Source organism: Rhamphochromis longiceps, linkage group LG18 (assembly GCF_057381845.1).
Source record: "Rhamphochromis longiceps isolate RC_006_pf linkage group LG18, R_longiceps_female_GT1.1, whole genome shotgun sequence".
Classification (NCBI taxonomy): Eukaryota; Metazoa; Chordata; class Actinopteri; order Cichliformes; family Cichlidae; genus Rhamphochromis; species Rhamphochromis longiceps.
In genome coordinates, this window is record NC_140574.1 from 4,558,077 (window position 1) to 4,580,778 (window position 22,702).

A 22,702-nucleotide genomic window follows, 5' to 3' on the forward strand; every position below is an offset into this window, starting at 1 on the left:
AGACTGCTGTATATCAGCCGGAGACCCGAGATGAAGTCACGCAGCAGCAGGGACGTGCAGAGGGGGGAGGCCCCCTCCCCCCTCTGCACCCCTTTCCTCCAGGATGCCTCAAGTGCCCCTTTCTTGTGTTGTTTTTTTTTTTTTTTTAATGTGTATCTGCGTATGGAGTCCTGCCTTTGCCCCTCAACAATAAAATGTAACTATTAATCTCAATTTTGCTAAATAAAAGGATCTGGCTTGCATCAGTCACATGACTACCATTAACCAATGGTTGCCCTTGAGAACAGAGCGCGCTCGTTAAGAGCCAGGTACGAGCTCGCAAAGTGCACGCGCATTTTCTGCAAGCTAGGTGGTGCGGAGCTGGAGGAGGCAAATTAATTGGAAGGTGCTGACTGCAACAAAACAGTAAGTAGGGTGTACAGCTCACATTATAGTCTATAGCAACAAATAAATTGAAATAAATGAGCGTGCTGTTTGTGCAACAGCGCGACAAACATTACATGTCCTTTTATTAACTGCATAAGTAGTGGTGGTCATTAACTGCTAGCTAACTGGGTAAGGGTGTTACAAGGGGGTCTGTAGCTCTGTCCACAGTCTTAGGGAACATGTTTTGTTTTAAAGTAAGTTACAGGACTTTTCCCTTCTTTTCTGGAGGGTTTTTATTTCACTAAAAACGATGTAATATGGATATCCACATAATTATGGATTATTATATTTATGATATTCACCCCCCCCCCCCCCCACACACACACACACACTTGTTTTTGAAGAAAATATATTAAGTAACAGATGATATTAGGTTTATATTTCAAATGAGATAAAATGCTGATTTTAGAGTAGTAAAATTATTGTATCGCTACAGTTTGAACATTTAATAAGCACAGCATGTGTGTGTTTTATGTGTATAGATTTTTAAAAATTATTACTAATAATATAACAAATATTCCAGAAATGCCTCGTAAGGAGAGGAGGAAGAAACAGCTACAAAAGGAGCTGTGTGAGGCTGCTAAAGGCAGTGGATCCCTCACCAGCTGGATTAAAAAGAGCACAGGTAACAATAACACATGTACCAGTTGTTGCATTGTAGAGGTATTCAAGGATAATGTTGGGGGAAAACTCTGTAAAAAACCCAGGAGAAATAAAGACACAATGAGACAAAGTTACTTTCTTTATCAAACGTGTACACGGGTGAGCTGCTAAGAACAACTCACACCATGCACAGTGGCTTGGTAATTTTTATAGGAAAGACAGTGAGAACAGGATAAGAAAATACAAAATAAAATAAACAACTCCATATGTGGCGCTAGTCTCGTCAGCAGAGAGCTGGGAGAAAGCTGTGAGAGATAAAACAATCTAAAACAATATGTCCCAAAACAGTATGTCTTTGCTGAGAAAGTCTAAAAAGATAATTCTAAACTAATCTAACCATAGACAAAAGGGCATGCTTGCACATTTAAAAGAAGGTAAAGAAACATAGAAACATTTTTCCTGTAACATTCCCTCCTGTTTTAACTTATTTTAAATGTATACAACAATTGTCTGTGAAGGTTATTTATTAAGTATCTTAAGCAATTTTTTAATTTTCAAAATGTCAGCATAGCAGAAATGGAAGTCATTTGGTCTAAAGAATAAAACAAAAGAAAATAATACAAAGAAAAACATAGTAAATGAAATAACAAGTGGAATAAACAAGAAAAAATAATAAAACTAAAACTACAAAAAATAAAGGATAAAAACCTTATATTTTAAAATGAAAACTTACAAAAAATAAAAGGGTGAAAAGTAAAATGAAAACTTTATATTTAAAAATGATGAAAACCTAATATGTAAAATGAAAACTTCAAAAAATACAAGGATGAAAACCTTATATTATAAAATGAAAACTTCAAAAAATAAAAGGATGAGAACTTCAAAAAATAAAAGCATGAAAACTTGCATAACCTACTAATGTTTTAATCAGTGCATGATCACTTGACAAGTCATTTTTAATCACCACGTCATTTATTAGCAGCTAGTACAAGTTCTCCTCTAACAGAATTGCAACGGGATGTTGTTCTTCTTCAGGCACGGCAACATAAGCAGTCATTGTAGTTGTTATCATCTGTGAAATCATTACTCTTAGGCATGGCAACACACACAACACTAATATGAGCAGTGCTATCATGATGAGACCTAGAAGGAAAAATGGCTTTGCTACAGCAGCCAGCCATGAACCGCTGAACAGCCAGTCCAGCCAGCTTTGTGCTGTAGCTGCTCCAGGTGTGTGTTCAGTGACATATTTTTGCAGAGCGGTCAAATTCTGCAAAGCTTCATAAATGTCTCCTCCAGTTTCGTATCCATCAGGGATAAAAGTGCAACATGTTTCCCCGATCAGCTTGCAAACTCCTCCTTGTGATGCTGTTAGTAGGTCTAGTGTCAGTCTGTTCTGCAGCATCATCGTTCTGATGCCCTGCTGTTCTCCTGCTAAGGCAGTTCCCAGGGTCTTAGTCAAGTTGATGTGTCGTAGCAGAGCATATCGGTTGATTTCCACATGATCCCGCACCTCGGCAACTCCAATGCCGGGGATCAAGCTCTGTAAGAATTTCACTCCTCCTCCCCAGATGCGAAACTCTCCCGGCACTCCAGTGTCCACTGTAATGCCGAAAGAATTGGGGGAGGCGATGTCCACTTCACGTCTCTGCCGGCTGCTTGGGTGATGTGCAACACTTTGCATGAAGAAAACGTGATCTGATAATTCCACCAGGGCGCACAGACCTCCCCAACCTTCAGGGAGTGACAGATAAGCCTTGTTGCCACATAGGAAGTACCAGTCAGCCAAAACTCTGGTTCCTCTGCTGCTGGGTGCCGTCCGTGCACATCCTGTCTGGTACTGAGTCTTTGTTTGTAGTGGCATTCGGTAGCTGTAGTCGGAGCGACAGTTTAGGCCCATCAGCGTCGTGTTACTGGCACAGGTGGCGTTGATTGAACAGGTCATACACTTCCTCTCGTTCCTTGGTGGGCAGAAAGTGTATATGGACTTACATAGGTGAGTAGGCAGCTCCCCCACTGCCCGCGATCCATTGTTCATCACACATACTGGCAGTTGTGATGCGTTCAGTTTGTTCAGTAGAATTACATCAGGCAGTGGGTCTGAGACTTGGGGCCAGGTCAGTAGGTAGGTCTGTCCGGAACAGTTCACATTTGTGAGTGATGATGACCTCCAGGTTGCTTTTGCTGGGATGCTGTAGTTGGCTTTGGACCAAAGAGTACCGTAGCCTGGATGTGTTGCCAGGCCCAACAGGCACCAACTGCGATCTTCAGGTATGCTGTACGGCCACAGGCCAGACGTCTGTGAGGATAGGGGCATATGGGTACATGCATAGCAGTCAGTTTTGTTATTCAAATGAGCTGTAGTGTTCATAAACTGCCACCAGAAGTTAGTGGCGTAGCCATGGGGAAACTTGGTGTACTTTCCTTTGTCATACAGTGTCTGCCTTTTCTCCATATAGCGTGACTTGTTGTCCCTCATGGAAGCAAAGGTGAGGAGCCCGGCCATGGTCAGGGCCGCTGCAGTTGATAAGAGCCACCACCTCATGACGACGGAACACACCCTCCTGTCGCGAGTAGACCCCCCGGCCAGGAAAGCTGACCCCTCCACCGGGCGAGATCACAACAAGTGGGCAAGCCTGCCGTCAGCTGTGTTTAGATGGCTTCACTTACTGGCTCTGATGGATGCAAGATGGTCGTTCCGCTATTTTGCAAGCTCCAGTTTTTCCTTTGGAGCACTTTGATCAGAACCCAGTCACCGGGCTGTGATCTGCAAGACACTTGATAGACATCATTACATTCTTCGTCATTTACAATCATCTCTTTATTTTCCTACAACTTAGACATACATTTTGCTACTGAAATTGTATCTGCCTTTTTCACTGGGTAGATTTCTGGCCACTTTGAGAATACATCTATAACCACTAGGGTGTATTTTTACCCTTGGCATTCATTTAGCTAAATAAAGTCCATATGGATTGTGTGGTCTCAGGTTTCCCTGAGCATTATATTTTTGACACGTCATGCACGTTCTGACAAATTGTTTTGCTGAGGTTTCAAAATTTACAGTGTAGAATTTACAGTGTAGAAATGAGAGTTGACAATACTGGTCAGTCCCCCCGTTGACAAATGCGTACAGCCATGAGTCACTAATGCCGCCATCTCGTGGAGCGATTTTGGCAACACTGGCTTGCCATAACACATCATTAAATCGTTTGTCAGAACTGCACCGTGTTTTAGCCATTTTGCCTGCTCTGCTGTGCTTGCTGCTTTTTGTTCATTTTTCAACACATCCAGTGGAATCTGATGTGTGTTTACTGCCATCAATGTGATGTTTGCCTGTTGTGCCGCCTATTTTGCTGCTCTGTCAGCAAAATTGTTGCCTGTAGTAATGAAAGAGTCAGTAGGCGTTGTAAGAGGTTGGCATGCTGGTTTGTCAGTTGGTGTAATCATTCCTCTGTTATGCCAAATTTTTTGCAAAATGATGCACAGCAGAGAAAACATACTGGCTGTCTGTATGTATGTTTATTAGTTTGTCTTTGTGTATTTAGCTTTCGCGTATCACAGCTATCAGCTCAGCGCTCTGTGCAGGACATGAAGAAGAAAGTGGTTTTGCTTCTATTATTTTACTATCTGTGGTTACTGCGTAACCTACACAATTTCGGCCTGTGCTGTAAGGTCAAATGCTGTTCTCCTAGCTTCCACACTTGCTGATCATAAGGTGGATCTGGGCCTGGAGTTTGTTTAAATCTCAGAATGTTGTGATACTCGGTCGGTTTCTGGCACTCAGGTGTAATACCAGAAAAGAATGGCATGACTGCTATCTTAAGTTTTGTCAGAGCGTCTCTACCTAGCAAATTTACTGGACACAACGGGTCATATATGCATTTAATAAAGCACCTGCGGCCACTTGCTGTGTGTACTAGTTCTAAAAGGGCAGTTAATTGTTGTACAGTTGTGTGGCCTGAAGCTGACTTTACAACTAATTTGTCCTCTACTCCTACAATCTCGTGGGAAGTGACCTTCCTCTCCACGGTTCTAGCAGGCGTTGTCTCTATGTTATCTGCTGTTTCTGCGTGGCTGTCTGCAGCCTTAGTGTTTGTGACTTTGCTCGCCTCTCTGTTCCTGATAGCCACCTGTGGATTAGTGTTTTAGTCTATTGTCAACAGTCAGCCTTATTTTGAAGTTACAGAAAGCTTCTTCTTTTTTGTTCGTCTTGGTTTGGGAGAATAGATGCAACACTACATTTTCACTTAAGGCAGTTTTAAATAATTTCTAGTTTTTCAAACAATTCATGGATCTCACACATTTCAAACTTTCAAGTTAGGGTTGTTTCCCATTTATACATATATATATATATTTAACTTTGCATTGCTCACAGCTCATAGCTCACAGCTCTAAACCTAGGCATTTTTCAATCATATGCCTAATCACTATGTGTCACTGTGATTCTCAAGTATTGTCACAAGTTCGTTTAAATTCGTTTCCAAAACCAACAAAATAATCAAACAAAAACAAAAAACATAAACGTGTCAGGACACAAAAGAAAAAAGAAAAATGCTGCCACCCGAACAAGGCAGAAGTCTGCATATGTTGGCTTGTAATAGCATGCAGCTTGTAACATGGTAGACTAATGTGCCTGTGTTAATTCAGCTCCATATTATTGTGTGAAGTTGCACTGGGTTGGGAGTGGTTTTGTGTGTGTCACATTTTTGGTGAGCCAATGGCTGGAATGAGGTTGGACTAATTAGAGGCAGGTGTACTTGATTGCACTGATACACTGGTCTACTTATAGCCCACACTACAGACACTGCTGTGTCGTTTTGTCTCTCTGTGCAGGTATGTAATGTGATGAAATCAGATATGATTGGGATGGATTGGTTTTGCGCTATGAATTTTATATTAAGTGTGTCGTTTTGTCTCTCTGTGCAGTCCAGGGCCTATTATATGCCACAGCCTAAAGGCAGCAGAGTTGCAGAGGCTTGAGTGACCACTGACTATATGCTTGCAGGGTGGTGGGTCTCCAAGGACGACTTCTAACCCTGTTAAAGGCAACATGTGGAGTGCAACTTGGCTGTGTGGCATAGCTGGCTCTGGCCTTGGGACTGTGTGTTTTTATACAATTCTTAAGTGGGACACTGGACTGTTTTATCTTTTATCTCTTGATATATTTTTTGTCAATAAATTATCTTTTAGAATTTTATTGACTGACATCTTTTTGCCCACGACTGAGACGGTTGGTCAGACCTAGAGTCTTTCTTTGGGTGTGTTACAGCAGCTTCTGCTCTAAAAGAAACAAATAAATAAAAAGAAAAGAAAATGTGGAACATGCTCATCAGCAGTGTCTACATATTTAATTCAGCTTCTCAATCCTGTAGTTTTAGCTGTTGTCTACAGGGTTTTGCTTATTGGTTGTTATTATAGGTGTGCTCTATCTCAGCAATGTGTCATTCTAGGATGATAGGTTTCAAGCTGGTCAAGTGCCTCTATGCACTTCATTAGTTTAGTTATTCTCCGTATTGTCTTCATCTCACATGTCATTACACTGAGTTTCAGCAAACCTTAAGCTTGATGCAGACTACTGCTTAACAATTATTCACCTCACATCATAACCGACTAAGGTGCCTCTTCATATTAATATTATGTCATTGTTAATATTATCCTCTTTGTCTTATATGACAGCAATAGCATATTATAATATTTTATCAGTGTGTACCACTATACTACTACTGAGCCAATTTGTTAGTTAGGATCATCTTATTCAGCAAACAGATAATTTAGAATTCATCCAATCTGCGGTCACATTTGTTCTCGCTGTTGCATGGCGGACCAGGCAGTTCTATTATAATGTATTATTTATATTTTATTTTGTATCCATCAAGGGCTTCAGATGACCTGCAGAATCATCCTTTTCCCAGGGTGGAGACAGTTACTTTTTCGCACACTGTCCTTGGCTGAACAATGACACAGCCTTAATATACCTTATTTATTTTATTAAAATATTTTCGTGTGAATTATTTGCTTTATATTCATTTTATACATGCTGGGCATGGTCATCATGCCAACTGTGTTTCATTGTTAATATCACTTTACAGGTTGTTATCCTTGCTATTATTAATTTCAAATACTCTAAAGATAATTTCTACTGTAATTTTCCCTTTGTTCATCTTTATTTCGTACTTTTTATATTTATATCTACTCAGTGGGGTCTGTTTTCAACCCTTTTAAACTACTTCAAACTACTTTGATCTCTAGTTTTCACTTAATAAGGGATTATTATGTTCTTCCTGATATGGGTGGTGCTGCAGATGCGGCTGCAGGAATGAGTGATGGTTTACTAAAAGGATTGTGGGAACTGCACAGTGTCTCGTCTTCTGGTTTTACTAAACTGGCAGTTGAGTTCTGTTCTTCTGACTGTTTATATTTTGTTTTCTTAAATCTCTCAGTTTACAGACACTGTTTTTGTCCGGCGTCTGGACTTTTCTTTTCTCACCACTGCTCGTCAGCAGGAGTGAGTTTTAATTTCACTTGCGTATCTTATTTATGTATTTACTTATTTTTATTTATTTATTTATACACTGGCAATACAGCTGCTATCCACCTTCGCTGGTATGAGGAATGAGAGTGGTTGTTCACACGCCCTTCTACTTTCGGACTATTTCCAAAAGCGGTGTGAACTTTACGAGGCGGAACTCGACCGTTCTCCCAAGCCACCAGCACTTCAGCGAACAGCAGTGAAAGAAAAACACAGTAGGAGCGGCTCAGTCTCTTATTGGACCGTGAAAATTCAGCTTGCTCCGTTAATTAAAACAATACACACACACACATTCACATTCACAGCTTCGACGCGCGCGCGACCGGAACCCTTATGATAAGGGGAGCTCCCAGAGCTACTTACTCCCTAGACCCAGTCTAGACCCAGCTGGGGGAGCTACCCAGAGCTCCAAAGCTACCAGTCGACGAGCTCCCAGAGCTACCAGTCGACGAGCTACGCTACCAGTCGACGAGCTTCCAAAACTACCAGTCGACGAGCTACTTCCGCTATTTTAAATTCCCTGAATTCAAAATGCGCTTTTACGCAAGATTGTGTCAGTGTGTCTGTATCTACCTGGTCAGTGTCGCCGGGTCTGGTCCACCTCGATCGGGCCCCACCACCGTGGGTCGCTTTCTAAGAACGTTGGCCAAGACTCGAATTTAACGCTCTTGGTCTTTTATCACACACCTAGTATGTGAGCTGTCGACAGGCGAGCAACGTGGACTGGTCACGGAGATGGGACACGATGGAGGCGCTCCGGCTCCGAAGGACCAAGAAATGTTGGGGGAAAACTCTGTAAAAAACCCAGGAGAAATAAAGACACAATGAGACAAAGTTACTTTCTTTATCAAACGTGTACACGGGTGAGCTGCTAAGAACAACTCACACCATGCACAGTGGCTTGGTAATTTTTATAGGAAAGACAGTGAGAACAGGATAAGAAAATACAAAACAAATAAAATAAACAACTCCATATGTGGCGCTAGTCTCGTCAGCAGAGAGCTGGGAGAAGGCTGTGAGAGATAAAACAATCTAAAACAATATGTCCCAAAACAGTATGTCTTTGCTGAGAAAGTCTAAAAAGATAATTCTAAACTAATCTAACCATAGACAAAAGGGCATGCTTGCACATTTAAAAGAAGGTAAAGAAACATAGAAACATTTTTCCTGTAACAGATAAAAACAGTAATTAAAGCAGTTGCAATGTTTTGGTTCTATAACATTTTCTATCATTACTTTATCACGGACTAGGTGCAAAAGTTGTTAAGTGTAGATAATTAAATAATAGATTGTTGTTCTCAGATAAACAGCAAGTGGAGGGTGATAGTTCAGATGAGGAGATGGAAGGAGGAAGTGAGGCAAAGACTGAGTCACAGGCAGAGCCTAGAGATAATGTAGAGGAAAGGACAAGCCAGGAGAAAGAGCCTGGAGTGAGAAAGTCAGAGAGTGAGTCAGAGGCCAGAGAGGAGGAGAGTGAAGCTAGTGAAGCCATAGAGAGGACATTCTCAAACCTACTTGGACTTGCACACCCAACTGATCCTGCCCATGTCCTACAATTCCACATACAGTATGATGAGGCCTTTATTCAAATGTGTGATAATATTGGACCCTGCCAACCAGTACTGTCATCATATCCAAAGAATGAAGAGGGACGATCATTTCAAAAGAAGTGGTATGAGAAAAATCCATGGCTAGAGTATTCTCCAAGTGCTGATGCCATGTTTTGTTTCAGCTGCCGTCTTTTCTTAAATGATGAAAAGTACACAAGTCGCAAAACCTGGAAAACGGAAGGGTTCAGTCGGTGGAGAAGGGCTTTAGAAAGGATTAAAGAGCACAGTGCATCAGAGTCTCACATGTGTGGTATGGTGAGGTGGAACTCATTTAAAAAAAAAACCTTGGAGGCAGCTTTTGAAGTAGCTGACCAAGTGTCACAAGCTGCAAAAGATAAAGAAAGAGAGAGAAACAGAGAAATTTTGTCTCGTTTCATAGACATCACTCTTTACTTGGCAAGACAGGGTATGCCTTTCAGGGGAGATGATGAGACCTTGTCAAGCCAAAATCGAGGAAATTTCTTGGAGTTAGTTGAGTTGTTCAGCAAGTATGACAGTGTAATTAAATTACACATTGATGCCATAAAAGAGCGACAGGGACCTGGAAAAAGACCTCTCGTCTTGCTCCTCTCAAACAGAAGTCAGAACGACATAATTAAAGCTTTGGCCACATCAGTAAGACGTGTCATCCAAGCAGAAATTCAAGAATGTGAAACCTTTTGTGTCATGATGGATGAAACCACAGATGTGTCGCACACAGAGCAGGTTTCCTTTGTTGTCAGATATGTGCACAACATGGAAATCAAGGAGCGCTTCCTTCAGGTGTGTAATGTGGAGTCAACAACTGGAGATGCTCTTGAAAAGCTACTAATCGCTCTACTGAAAGAAAATAATCTGAAGATTGACAACATCCGGGTTCAAGGTTATGATGGGGCTGCAAACATGAGCGGGCGCTTTAAAGGACTTCAGTCAAGAATACAAAAAAAAATCCAAAGGCCTTATATGTCCACTGTCAGGCACACTGCCTTAATCTGGTTTTAGTAGAGAGCGCAAAGTCAAACATGTGTTTTGTCAGCTTTTTCAACCTAATCGAAAAGCTTTACACTTTTGTGGCAAATTCATCTAAACGACACTCTGCATTTATTAAAATGCAGGAGAAGTTGTACCCCGAGCAGCGCCCACTGGAGCTGCAGAAGCTGTCAGACACTAGGTGGGCCTGCAGAGAAGCTGCCCTCAAGACAATGAGGAAGATCCTCCCAGCTGTCATGCAGTTTCTGGAGGAAATACTACAGCAAGATCCTCCAGACTCTTCAGCAGGTGATGCAAAGATCCTTCTCAAAAGCATCAATTTTGAATTCATCCTGTGTCTGGAGATCACCTGTCCCATCTTCCAAGTGACTGCTACTGCATCTGATGCATTGCAGAAGACAGATATTGACCTGGCTGCAGCATACAAGATTGTTGATGGTGTTTTGCAGAGCCTGGACCACATCAGAACAGAGGAAGAGTTTGAGAAAATTTATGAACAGGCTAGAGAGAAGGCTGCATCAGTGGGCCTGGACCCCCCATCTGAGGTCCCTGGACAAGCTCGGAGGAGGAAATTGCCAGCAAAGTTTAAGTTTGCTGCCACAACAGCTACTGCTGATGACCATGCTTTCACAACTCCCCAAGAATACTACCGTGTTAAAGTGTTCTATGTTTTTGTTGACACAATGACACAGGAGCTTCTGAGACGCTTTAAAGGAGGAGATAATTCCACATGGGAAATCTTGAATGCCTTACATACCCTGACAGTCCCAGAGAACTGGAAAATAATCTCAACAGAGGCACACCAAGCTGTGAAGAAACTCTGCCAGTTCTATGACATTGAGGAGGAAGACAAATTACAGACAGAACTTAAGGTCTTTCATGCTTCATACTCGTGCCCCCCACCAGTCAGTGTGGCATCCATTCTTTCAGTGGTCAAAGAAAACAATGCACACCTGATCTTCCCCAACATGACTGAGCTGCTGAAGACATATGGAACACTCCCAGTGTCCACAGCAACTGTTGAGCGTTCTTTCTCAAAACTAAAACTAGTTAAAAACAAACTTCGTAACCTTTGCTCAGAGGAGAGGTTGTCAGACCTTCTTTTATTGGCAGTTGAAAAGGATGTTCCAGTCAGCCACAGTGAGGTCATTGACATTTTTCGGGACATGGCAAACAGAAAGTTATTGTTATAATTTGGGACAGGACATGAAGAGCATCTTATTCCTTCCTGCTCTTTCCAAAACATACCCTGTGTTGTTTTTGTTTTCTGATTAACACAATGTTTGATTCATCCTCCTATTGGTTTATTTTTTTACTGTTGTATTTTAATATTTGAAAGAAAGAAAGAAAGAAAGAAAGAAAGAAGATTTTACAGTTCTACAATCTAATCCCTCCCATGTAAAGTTGATGCTGTGATGTTTAAAAGGTGCTAACAGGACACCAACACTGTATGTATAGATTTTTTTTAATACATTCTCACACTACCATGACCCCTGTCTTTTGTACTACTAATATCCTGGTTTCAGTTTATTTCCCAGTTTTTTAAATCTGTTGCCTTATGGTTCCAAGCGCTGTCACCAATCTTTTTACATTTTATTTTTTATCTCAAAGCACTTGTTTAATCAGCTACCTATGGCTTTTTTAATATGTACAGTCTCAAAACAACACAGCCCTGCCCTCCAGCACTATCAGCAGCAGGAACAGCAGTAATCCCTCAACAGCAACATTGTACGCCATCAGGTAAAACAAAGGCCACATTTGCTTTGCATTGTCCACACCTGATGACAGTCATATAGAACGATGCAATTCCATATTAGATTCATCATGAATGTGAGTTGTCGTTATTCAGCCTGTTCTATCTGCCCCTTTTTTAACTTTGAGCACCCGCCCATTTAAACCTCTCTGCACGTCCCTGCGTAGCAGGTATGTAAAACTGTGATGTTCTCAATGAACTAACACAGGAACGATCTGAGCTCAGTCTGTAAGCTAACAGGCTAAAATCAGAGAGCAGCTAATCAAACAAGTGCGTCCGTTTTTTTTAAAGGTAAACTTTTAACAATAGACTTTCATGAGACACATCAAAACCAAACAGGGAGGGAAAGCTTCGGTTTTCTGCACTGTGCCACAGTTCGCTGTCTGCTTCGGTTCACGACGCCTCACTCCGGGGCTACAGACAGTTCTCTGCCGCCTGTGGTGCTCCTCACCTCCGTCTGCACCCACAGACTTCCCGAGGTGGAGGCAGGCCGGCAGGGACTTTGAGAGATGGGCTTTACTTTTAAAAATACCCCTTAATCAGGGTCTAACTCACTAAAAGATGGCCACATGTCTCTCTCCAACTTAATCTCTTTCTTTTAAGTAATTGTTTTTCATTGAAATGAAATTAATTGTTCAATAAAATGATTACATTTATAATTGAATTAAAGTTAAATGAATCAAGGTGATTTTGACTTTGCTAGTTAACAGGAAGAGAAACAAACTTACACAGGATAAAATGAAATTTGGACCCAGCAGAAAAAGTCAGATCACAGACAAACAGAAACATTCCTCTTTGGCTAAAATAAAATGCAGATTATTGCTCATCTGCAGTTTTAATCATGGTGAATAATTTATGATTCAGCCAAGTAAGATTCTTCTGTGTGGAGGTTTTTCCCCTGTCAAAAGGCATTGACCATTACCTTCATCTAAACATGGAATTTAAGTCATGTAGTTGCCGTTGTTTGTTTTTAAAGAGGTCATAATATTTTTGTGATGGTAGAAATTTATCTTCAAAGTAATAGTTATAAAGTGAATTAATAAGACTTTCCAACAAAGAGAGGGAGTCACATGGTGCTTCTGAAACATTTGTACAAACCTCTCTCACATATGTGAGCAACATGCTCACAGTGTACAGCCCTGCTGACTGAGGCTGCACCTTTACCTGTCTAATCTTTTTCTTTTTACTTTGTTCCTCAAGTCCCACATCAACATGAAGTGTAAGGAGGAGGAAGATCTGGCTGGCCAGCAGGTCTGGAAGCAGGAGAGGAACTTCAATCTGGACCAGGAGGACACAGATCCCCCACAGATCAAAGAGGAACAGGAGGAACTCTGCATCAGTCAAGAGGGAGAACAGCTTGTAGTGAAACACGAGGATGAAGGCATCGTCGTCTGGAGCGGGGAAGAGCGGCTCAGACAGCTGCATAACATCTGGAAACCTGAGAAAGATTTACAGACCAGCGGTAAAACTGTAATCGCTTTTCTGAAGTGTTAACATTAATATTAAACCTACAGTTTGTATCAGTCAGATCTATTTAATGTGTATTCGTGAAAACATGACAGGGAGTTTTAAATGGACTGGTTCTTATATAGCGCTTTTCTACTCAATCTTGAGCACTCAAAGCGCTTTACAAAACTTGTGCATTCACCCACTCACTCCCATTCGCACAAGCACATTTTTCTTAGTGCTTTCTACCAACATTCAGACACACATTCCACAGATCAAAGAGCAACTTGAGGCAACTTGGAGTTAGTATCTTGCCCAAGGATATTTGAAATGCAGACTAGGTGAAGCCGGGAATCGAACCGATCAGTAGATGATCTGCTCTACCGCCTGAGCTACAGCCACCCCCAATAGTGAAGATTATTTTGAAAAATATCAAGATGTAGATCAGTTTTGAGATCAACTCCAAAATAGATCATCAGTCAGTCAGTAATAAGTGAGTTCTTTTTTGTGTTAAAGGTTTTTTTTACTCTTAATGTTGCTGAAAAATGTCAGAACTCAAGTTCTCATTTGCATCAGAGTGCACAAATAACTTCATTTTTACACACTTTTAATTTCACCTGCAAATGTGAGCAACATGCCCTCATTACAGACTTTAACTAAAACTTTATCTTCTCAGAAGTGTTTTTCTATAATTACATTTTTTTTATTGTTCGTTTAGACCTCCACCAGCAAACTGCCTGTAAGGAGGAGGAGTTTGTCGCCAATCAGCAGGAGAGGAACTCAAGTCTGGACCAGGAGGACCCAGATCCTCCACAGATTAAAGAGGAACAGGAGGAACTCTGCACCAGTCAGGAGCTGGAGGAGATTGTACTGAAGCAGGAGATCAATAGTTTTATGGTGACTTCTAGTTTTGAGGAAAGTGACCTCAGTGAATCAGAACCAAACGATGACCAGCTCCTTGCTCTTAACTTTCCTGAACCAGAGCTTGAGGAACAGGAAGAAAACCAGCATGTGGACTCGGGATCAACTAGAAATGCGGAGCTGAAGAAAAGGAGACGTCACAAAAACCGAACAGATAAGTCTCGGAGTGAAACTGATACAAGTAAAAAATCTGTAAGCTGTGACACTTGTGGAAAAACTTTTCAGTGTAAATCCAACCTGACGAGACACATGAGAGTTCACACAAGTGAGAAGCCACATTCTTGTAGCACCTGTGGGAAAAGATTCATTTGGAAATCAGGATTGGAAACTCACGTAAGGATCCACACAGGCGAGAAGCCATATTTTTGCATCACCTGTGGGAAAAGATTTAATAAGAAATCCGGATTTGAAAGTCACGTGAGAATCCACACAGGCGAGAAGCCGTATTTCTGTAGCACCTGTGGGAAAAGATTTGGTAAGAAATCAGGACTAGAAACTCATTTGAGAATCCACACCGGTGAGAAAGCGTATTCTTGCAACGTCTGTAGGAAAGAGTTTAGAGACTTGTCGACTATGAAAAGTCACAGAAGGATCCACACAGGTGAGAAACCATATATTTATAGCTCCTGTGGGGAAAGATTCAGTTGGAAATCAGGACTGAATTTTCATCTAAGGATCCACCTGAGTGACAAACCAAATCACTGCAGCACCCGAGGTAGAAAATGACCTCATGCTCCAAGTCACGGTACATTTCCTGTCCACAGCAGTGAAGGGCACTCTATGTTGTTTGTTCCAGCCCTGACTTTATGTTTCTCTAAGTTTGATATTTTTTTTATTGGTCTTTAAAGGTGACACAAATATTTATTGAACATGGATGCTCTTTTAATATTTACCACAGAAACTTGTATTTCTTCTTCAGTATAGAAGAAAACAAACATGAAAATGAGTTTTTCATCACTTGTTCCTTGTAACAACCATGATGTGATTCCTTTTTATCAGCCAATAAATAAGTTTTGATACACAGGACTAAAGATTTAAAAAAAGTTCAAGACAAGTATACAATTTTTATTTAAATATTTTTTCTTTGTGATTTATGTTAATGAAGGTTATACTTCAGTATGGCTTTGACCTGGTTGTCCTGGTTATTCTTAGCAACATGTTGCAAGATTTGATTAAAAATGTTTGTGACTAATTTTGTGTATTGTGTAATCCCTGCTAAATAAAAGCAGTTAAATGTGCTATATTGGCTCATGATAAGTGTTTATATCATTTTGCCTAAATGCAAGTAAACTCAATGTTTGCCAACTCTGTGTGTGCAGTTTGCTTCATAAGTACAGTAACAGAACTTAAACTACATGGAGCCTATTTTGATTACATCATTACAGATGTAGATATTATTCATAGTTCATATTTCACAGTGTGCTGCAATCTTCTCCACAGACCTGCATTGCTCTCTGTTCAGACCCGTCATCTTCAAGATGTCCACTAGATGTCGTCAGAGTTCCCCCACTTTCCTCATCTATTGTGTTGCCATTACCTGAGCCTGCTTAAAACCTACAGTCCTTTACATATGGGTTCATTCAGGGTCATGTTTAGTGGGCAGGTTTAGTGCGATGAAGGAAACTCGTTTTCTTTAACTTTACCTCTGAGTAAGTAACTGGAGTAACAGACTCACTGATTCCTCCCCACCTGCTGGACATGAACCAGCTGACTGACACTTGTTTTCATTTTCTCATTCATAAAGTTGCTACCAGTTCAATTCATTTATATTTATATAGTGCCAAAAAAACAACAGTTGCCTCAAGGTGCTTTATATTGTAAGGTAAAGAATGTAAAAACCTCCACAATTGAACAAGCTGAAAAGAGCAAATGCTTGGCAGCAGTGGCAGAAACAGGCTTTCTGTCGTAATCACTGTAAAACACTAATCACTGGTCAGTCATTTGTTGTGTTGCAATCGGTTACACTGAGGGGAAAAATTTCACAACTGGATCTCGGAGATAATGTGAATATTTGTGAAAATATGTGAAGATGAGGCTGAAATAACTCTGAGACTCTAAAACATGATGAAATGCTTACATATTGAAATGTGTGTAGTAACATGACCTACAGCTTGTTTAAGAACTCGTGATTTTTTTCCCCTGTTGGCATAAGGTGAAATCCTGCATAAAGGAGGTGACCTTTGCTCCCTGACTCAGACGTGATAAACATGACCCAAATCATTCACGTTGGTGCCAAATAATGTTTTGTTAAAGTTTAACAAGCTTTCCCAGCCTGAAACTGCCAGACAAACAAATCACCTGTTGGAGATGCTGGTTTAGCTCCCTGGGTAAAGTGGGTGACCCAGATGCTAAAGCCCAGCTATGACTCCTGCCTGAGGACTTTTAGTCTTGGTTTGCATCCAACTTTTCTGCCACAATAGTTCAATTTTCTTAATAAAACACCAAATTACAACAAGTTACCTCGAGGCAGTTTATATTGAAGGCACTTTATTCGAAGGTAAAGATCCGACAATAATACAGAGAAACAACAGGTAGAAGCAATGGAAGATTGAAAATAACGGTTGTCATTACTTTTCATTCAGTCATATATTAAGATACAGAAACACCATCTGTTGTGTGTAAAGATGAACAGTAGGGGTAGGGTGATTTTCACCAGATCAAAGCCATGGATTCACAATTATGGTTTGGTGCTGTTGAGTACCTGGATAGAAAATGCACATGTGGAATGGTAGAAAGTGTTCAGCATGCTTTGATGATCTGCTTCAACTATGCTGGGGTGAGCATTACAGACTGCTTCTTAAATTTAATAACCAAATTGCATCAATGGAGAACTATAAATTCTACATTTGGATTTCTGATTATTATTTCTGGCTGATTTTCATTAGATCGACCTGAGTAGGGCAGCGACAGATGTGTGCGGTCCAGAAGTAGAAGAAGAAGAAAGAGGAGAGCAGAAATGATGACATTCTAGGCTCGCTTTTCACCTTTGATGTACTCTTAGCAGGAAGACTTTGGTTTGGTGATGTGTTAGAGATAATTTAGTGGTTGAAGCTACTGTGGACTGACCAGATCTGCCATCAGCTCAGAGTGCTGGATATCACCGCAAACCTGAGACAAAGTCATACAGAACAGGTGTGTAAAACTGTGATGGTGTCAGTGAAATAACACTGACTCATGCAGGACTCTGATAAAAACTCAGCTTGTGGGCTAACAGACTAAAATCAAAGAATGCTTTGATTTTAGTTTGTTAATTTGATTTTAGTCTGAAAAAAGGACAAGTGACGGACAAGGTAAGCGACTCATGTTGTAACTGACGTCAGACGCCGGAGATTGTTGGCGGAAAATTAAAGCAAATGGTAGTTTAGATTTGAACAAATTCATTTAAGCTTCAGTAGGGGAGACCGGGGATAGTTGTAACATTTTTGACATTTCTGTCTGTAAATTGGAGCTCTTTTAAGGTAGTGGATTCAAAATGTAATGCAAAGTATTTACATGTCTCTGCTATTAAATAGTGCAGCTATTTTCTCTGCAGCACAATTACTCATTGCATGGTATGGTCTCAAACACGAAGAGTGAAATGTTACAATTAACCCCCTAGTCTGGGTTAGTTGTAACATATCCTGGGGTGAAATGTAACACAATGAAATAAGGGTACTAACAAAACATTAACATGTAATCTTTGTTTATTCAACACATGAATGCACTTAGAGCCATTTATGTAATTATGTGTGTGTGTGACAGAATGCAGAAATCCAGCTTTTGAACATATTCCAACCCCCCAAAAAAGACAAATTATGGAATTTTCTGCAACTGAATATTTCATTAATTTTGGTTGGTCTTCCTTGAGTTTGGCCTCATTGGCTCAGTGGGCATTATAACCGACAACTCTTGCACCAATTTTGAACATAACAATGAAGCTGAAAAAATGTAGTTGTTCACCAGCATCGCAATTCCATTACTTTTTATCATGGCTTACCTTGGTGTGGTTTGCAAAGTGCTTCAGAAAGATGAGGAAATCTGTTTCTTGCACCCATCCTGATTTATTTCCACTACCAGTACTTCCTACTGGTCCATCTCTGACACAGTGGTCTGCATAATGTATGTGTGGGAACACAAACAGTGGAGGAATTGTGTTGCCAATGGCATTAACCGCATATACAAAAGCGACCAGTGAACCTCTCTCTGCTGATGTCGTTGCCCCAACTTGTTTAATATAAGTTAAAGTAAAAGTGTGGTAAGTTGTAACATCTGCATTATTGTTACAACTAACCCAGACTGTTGCTGTTACAACTGACCCAGACTCCTATAGCCATGAACTAGCTAACATTACAGCCAACGGCTAAAACATTAGCACTAAAGACTTACACAGAATATATCCCCATAGACATACAAATAACATAATTTAAGTTTGATGAGTTTAACTGCAAAGCAGATAATGCTATTAGAAATTGAAATAAAGTAGAAAAACTTACTTTTTTTGATGTTAAATTGTCTGTGTTTGACAAAATGTGCTGATTTTTCACATGTGATAGCAGAACTGAATTGGGCATGCACAGGATGAGTCACATCATTTGAAACTTAGCCTTGATTGGAGAAATTGGAAGTGTTACAACTGACCCACGTTACAACTATCCCCGGTCTCCCCCTATTACCAAATACACTTATCAATTGTCTTATAACTAACAATATTTGTCTAAATAATCTCCAACACCCTGGAGAACAACGGGGAGAGTTTAGAGACTCTCCAAGATTATATTGATCAGTGCTTTCAGGATCTCGTGATGAAGAAGGCCCAGTGTGCAGCTTCCCCGGCCAAAGCTGAGACGCCGTCGTCGAAAAGACAACGCCCGGCAGATTCCCCCGGCTCAACATCGCCAGCCGGCAAAGATATTGCCGACATACTGGAGTCAATCGACAAGCGATTGTCCAGTTTCGACGCAAGGCTGTCCTTGGTGGAGATTCTTCACCGAGAATTTAAATGCTTGCGAGAATCCCTGGAGTACAGCCAGCAGCAGGTGGAAACGCTTGCTGCTGAAAATGCCACGCTAAGGGAGTCGGTGAAATGTCTCACAGAAAATGTTACCCAGCTCAATAGAGAAAATAAAAAAATAAAAGAAACAGTTATTGATCTACAAGCTCGTAGCATGCGTGATAATCTGGTATTTTCTGGTATTCCAGAAGCCGCTGGAGAGGACGCGGAGACCACGGTAAAAAGCTTCATCAAAATCCACCTGAAGCTGCCGGAGGACACTGTGAAGAACATCGTCTTCGATCGGGTACATCGCCTCGGCCCCATTCGGGCTACGGCCGGGAGACCACGTCCTATCGTGGCCAAATTCGGCCACTTCAAACAAAAACAACAGGTGAAAAGCCGCGGCAGGGAATTAAAAGGAACGGACTTCAGCGTGAACGACCAGTTCCCCAAAGAGATCTTGGAACGACGCAGGGTCCTCTTCCCAATCCGACGCGGCTTCATCCAGAAGGGCTCCCGCGCTGTCATCGCTGTGGACCGGCTGTACGTGGACGGACAGCTCCACCGCGACCCCAACATCACTCCGTGGCTGTATTAACCTCACACCAGATAAGAATCAGCTACACCATTTCCCTATCCACTCACACTAACTTGCATTAACATCTGTTTAACTTACTAGTATCAAATCGCATCTTAAAGTGTGCTTTCATAGCAGAATTAACACCGTCACTCTCCGTCAGTGATTTAATTGGAATGTTTACGTTTTGTTTCTGTTTTTTTTTTCTTCTCGTTTTTTTTCTCTCTCTCTTTTCCCCCTCTTGCTTTTATGCTGCTCACCCTTGTCCTTGGTTTCTTTCTTTATTCCTTTCACTGCCTCGATCACCTGCTTCGACACTCATCCACAAACAACACCCTTTATTTCGACACATACACACCATGCGCTCAACGGCAGCACATTTACTTCAGTCAGACAGCGCACACAGTCGTTTAGGATACACACACTTAAGCCAAGCCTACTCATATTAGTAACTATGCAAACACATAGTCAGACTCAGGGAGCATCTCGCCACACATTTTTTCTCTCTCTCCTTCTTTTTATTTATGAACAAGTGACGTATTCTCTCCACCTGTCTAAGCGACGCACACAGCATACATCCCTATACACAAACATCTATGGGTACACTGAGGTTCATTACATGGAATATAAATGGAGCTGGCTCCAGAGAAAAGAGGTTAAAAATATTTAACCAACTCAAAAAACTACAGGCAGATGTTGTCCTTTTACAAGAGATCCACAGACCTCTTAGAGGTTCGAACGAACTTAAAACACCTGAGTTTCCTAATATGTTCTCAGCTTGTTATAATTCTAGACAAAGGGGAGTAGCAATTTTAATACATAAAAATATTAATTTCACAGTACTCGATACAGTTATAGATCCAGAGGGCAGATTCTTAATCATTAAACTATCTATACTTGATAAAAAGCTATGTATTGCAAGTGTATATGGTCCAAATGTTGATGATCCCTCATTCTTTCACGGTTTTTTCAGTGCACTCTCTTAACACTTAGATGGCACACTTGTTCTTGGAGGCGACCTCAACCTTGGACTAAATGAAGACATGGATAGGCTCAATACAGCGGGAACTCAGCGTAATTGGCAGTCCACAAATATAATCAAACAGTATATGAGCGACTTTGGTCTTTGCGATGCATGGCGCTCCCTTCACCCCACCAGTAAGGAATATACTTTTTTCTCACATGTCCATCACTCCTACTCTCATCTGGATTATTTTTTGGTCAGCAGCTCACTGCTGAGTGACATTTCAGACACTGAGATTCACCCTATAGCTGTCAGCGATCATGCTCCTGTATCTTTAAAACTAATGCACAAGAATAATACTACGCCAAGTAAAAACTGGAGATTTAATACATCACTACTTAAAGATGAAGACTTTATTAAATATTTTAAAAAAGAGTGGACTTCATATTTAGACTATAATGACACTCCCGAAACATCAGCTTCTGTTCTATGGGAAGCAGGGAAAGCTGTGATGAGAGGTAAAATAATTTCTTTCTCATCACATAAAAAGAAAAAAGAAAACAAAAATATTCAGGAATTAGAAAAAAACATCAAATCACTAGAAGAAGCCTACGCGTCCCACCAAGATCAGGAAACATTGAACAAAATACGCAAAACAAAACTAGAATTAAATGAGATAATTGATAAAAAAACAAAATTCTTAGTACAAAGACTACGCTTACAAAATTATGAACATGGTAATAAATCCGGTCAATTTCTAGCAAACCAGCTAAAAATAAATAAAGAAAAAACAACTATATGTGCTGTTCAAGATTCATCTGGGAACACAATATATGAACCGATACAAATAAACAACATTTTCAGGGATTTCTATAACACGTTGTATTCACCACAAATAAACCCATCTAAAAAAGAAATTGATCAGTTTTTGGACAACATAACTCTTTCAAAATTATTAGACACTCAAGCAATGGCACTGGATTCACCACTGACACCAGGTGAACTCCAGGAAGCCCTGATAAGTATGCCCAATAATAAGGCTCCAGGTCCAGACGGCTTTCCTGCAGAATTCTACAAAGAATTCTGGTCGATTCTAGCACCAGTTTTCTACAGAACGTTGTTGGAAATCAAAGAAAAGGGCAGACTTCCATCAAATATGAATTCTGCAAACATTAATCTCCTGCTAAAACCAGGCAAAGACCCTGTATATCCCTCAAGCTATCGTCCAATATCCCTTATAAATGTAGACCTTAAAATAATCTGCAAAGCTCTCTCAAAAAGACTGGAGAAAATAACCCCCCTCTTAATTCATCCTGACCAAACTGGTTTCATAAAAGGTAGGCACTCATCAACAAATACACGTAGATTACTTAATTTGATAGACTACTCATACAGTAAAAACCTAGAAACTACAATATTCTCTTTAGACGCAGAAAAAGCATTTGACAGAGTTAACTGGAAATTTCTATTTGCAACTTTACACAAATTTGGTTTTGGATCCTCTTTCATAAACTGGTTAAAAATATTATATAATTCCCCAACAGCTTGTGTCAGAACAAATGACCAGACATCCTCCAGCTTCTGTCTCTTGAGGGGCACCAGGCAGGGATGCCCACTCTCCCCTTCACTGTTTGCAATTTTTATTGAACCACTAGCAGCAGCAATTAGACAGAATTCAGTAATTAAGGGCATAAAATGCAAGAACATGGAACATAAAATCAGCCTTTATGCGGATGATGTGTTACTCTTTCTCCAAAATTCACAAACCAATATCTCTGTGGTGATTGAATTGATAAACTCTTTTGCAAGAATATCAGATTACTCAATTAACTGGTCAAAATCTACAGTCCTACCGATTAATTGCTCCCTCCATAATTCCTCTTCAACACCACTGCAATCGGGAAATATAAAATATTTAGGTATTAATGT

At 40.6% G+C, this 22,702-nt stretch overlaps 3 protein-coding genes across 4 annotated transcripts; 2 read left to right on the forward strand and 1 right to left on the reverse strand.

Moving 5' to 3' along the window:
• The first annotated feature begins 94 nt into the window (after window positions 1–94).
• Window positions 95–11,349, forward strand: LOC146647505 (zinc finger MYM-type protein 1-like). The gene is made up of 6 exons (XM_085389979.1): window positions 95–405; window positions 950–1,051; window positions 2,601–2,692; window positions 3,489–3,655; window positions 8,850–10,127; window positions 10,160–11,349. The coding sequence occupies exons 2-6, from the start codon at window positions 952–954 to the stop codon at window positions 11,331–11,333; spliced, it is 2,811 nt and encodes a 936-aa protein (XP_085246105.1). The 5' UTR covers window positions 95–405; window positions 950–951; the 3' UTR covers window positions 11,334–11,349.
• LOC146647506 (uncharacterized) lies at window positions 953–15,237 on the forward strand. 2 transcript variants are annotated; one of them, XM_085389611.1, is made up of 4 exons: window positions 1,035–1,051; window positions 11,795–11,880; window positions 13,094–13,355; window positions 14,058–15,237. In XM_085389611.1, the coding sequence occupies exons 3-4, from the start codon at window positions 13,106–13,108 to the stop codon at window positions 14,984–14,986; spliced, it is 1,179 nt and encodes a 392-aa protein (XP_085245737.1). In that variant the 5' UTR covers window positions 1,035–1,051; window positions 11,795–11,880; window positions 13,094–13,105; the 3' UTR covers window positions 14,987–15,237. The 2 variants fall into 2 exon arrangements, with proteins under 2 accessions (XP_085245738.1, XP_085245737.1); XM_085389612.1 differs by lacking the exon at window positions 11,795–11,880 and having other exon boundaries at window positions 953–1,051.
• Window positions 1,918–3,976, reverse strand: LOC146647507 (uncharacterized). Its single transcript, XM_085389585.1, has one exon. It carries the CDS (start codon window positions 3,572–3,574, stop codon window positions 2,012–2,014), a length of 1,563 nt encoding a protein of 520 aa, XP_085245711.1. The 5' UTR covers window positions 3,575–3,976; the 3' UTR covers window positions 1,918–2,011.
• Window positions 15,238–22,702: the final 7,465 nt, after the last annotated feature.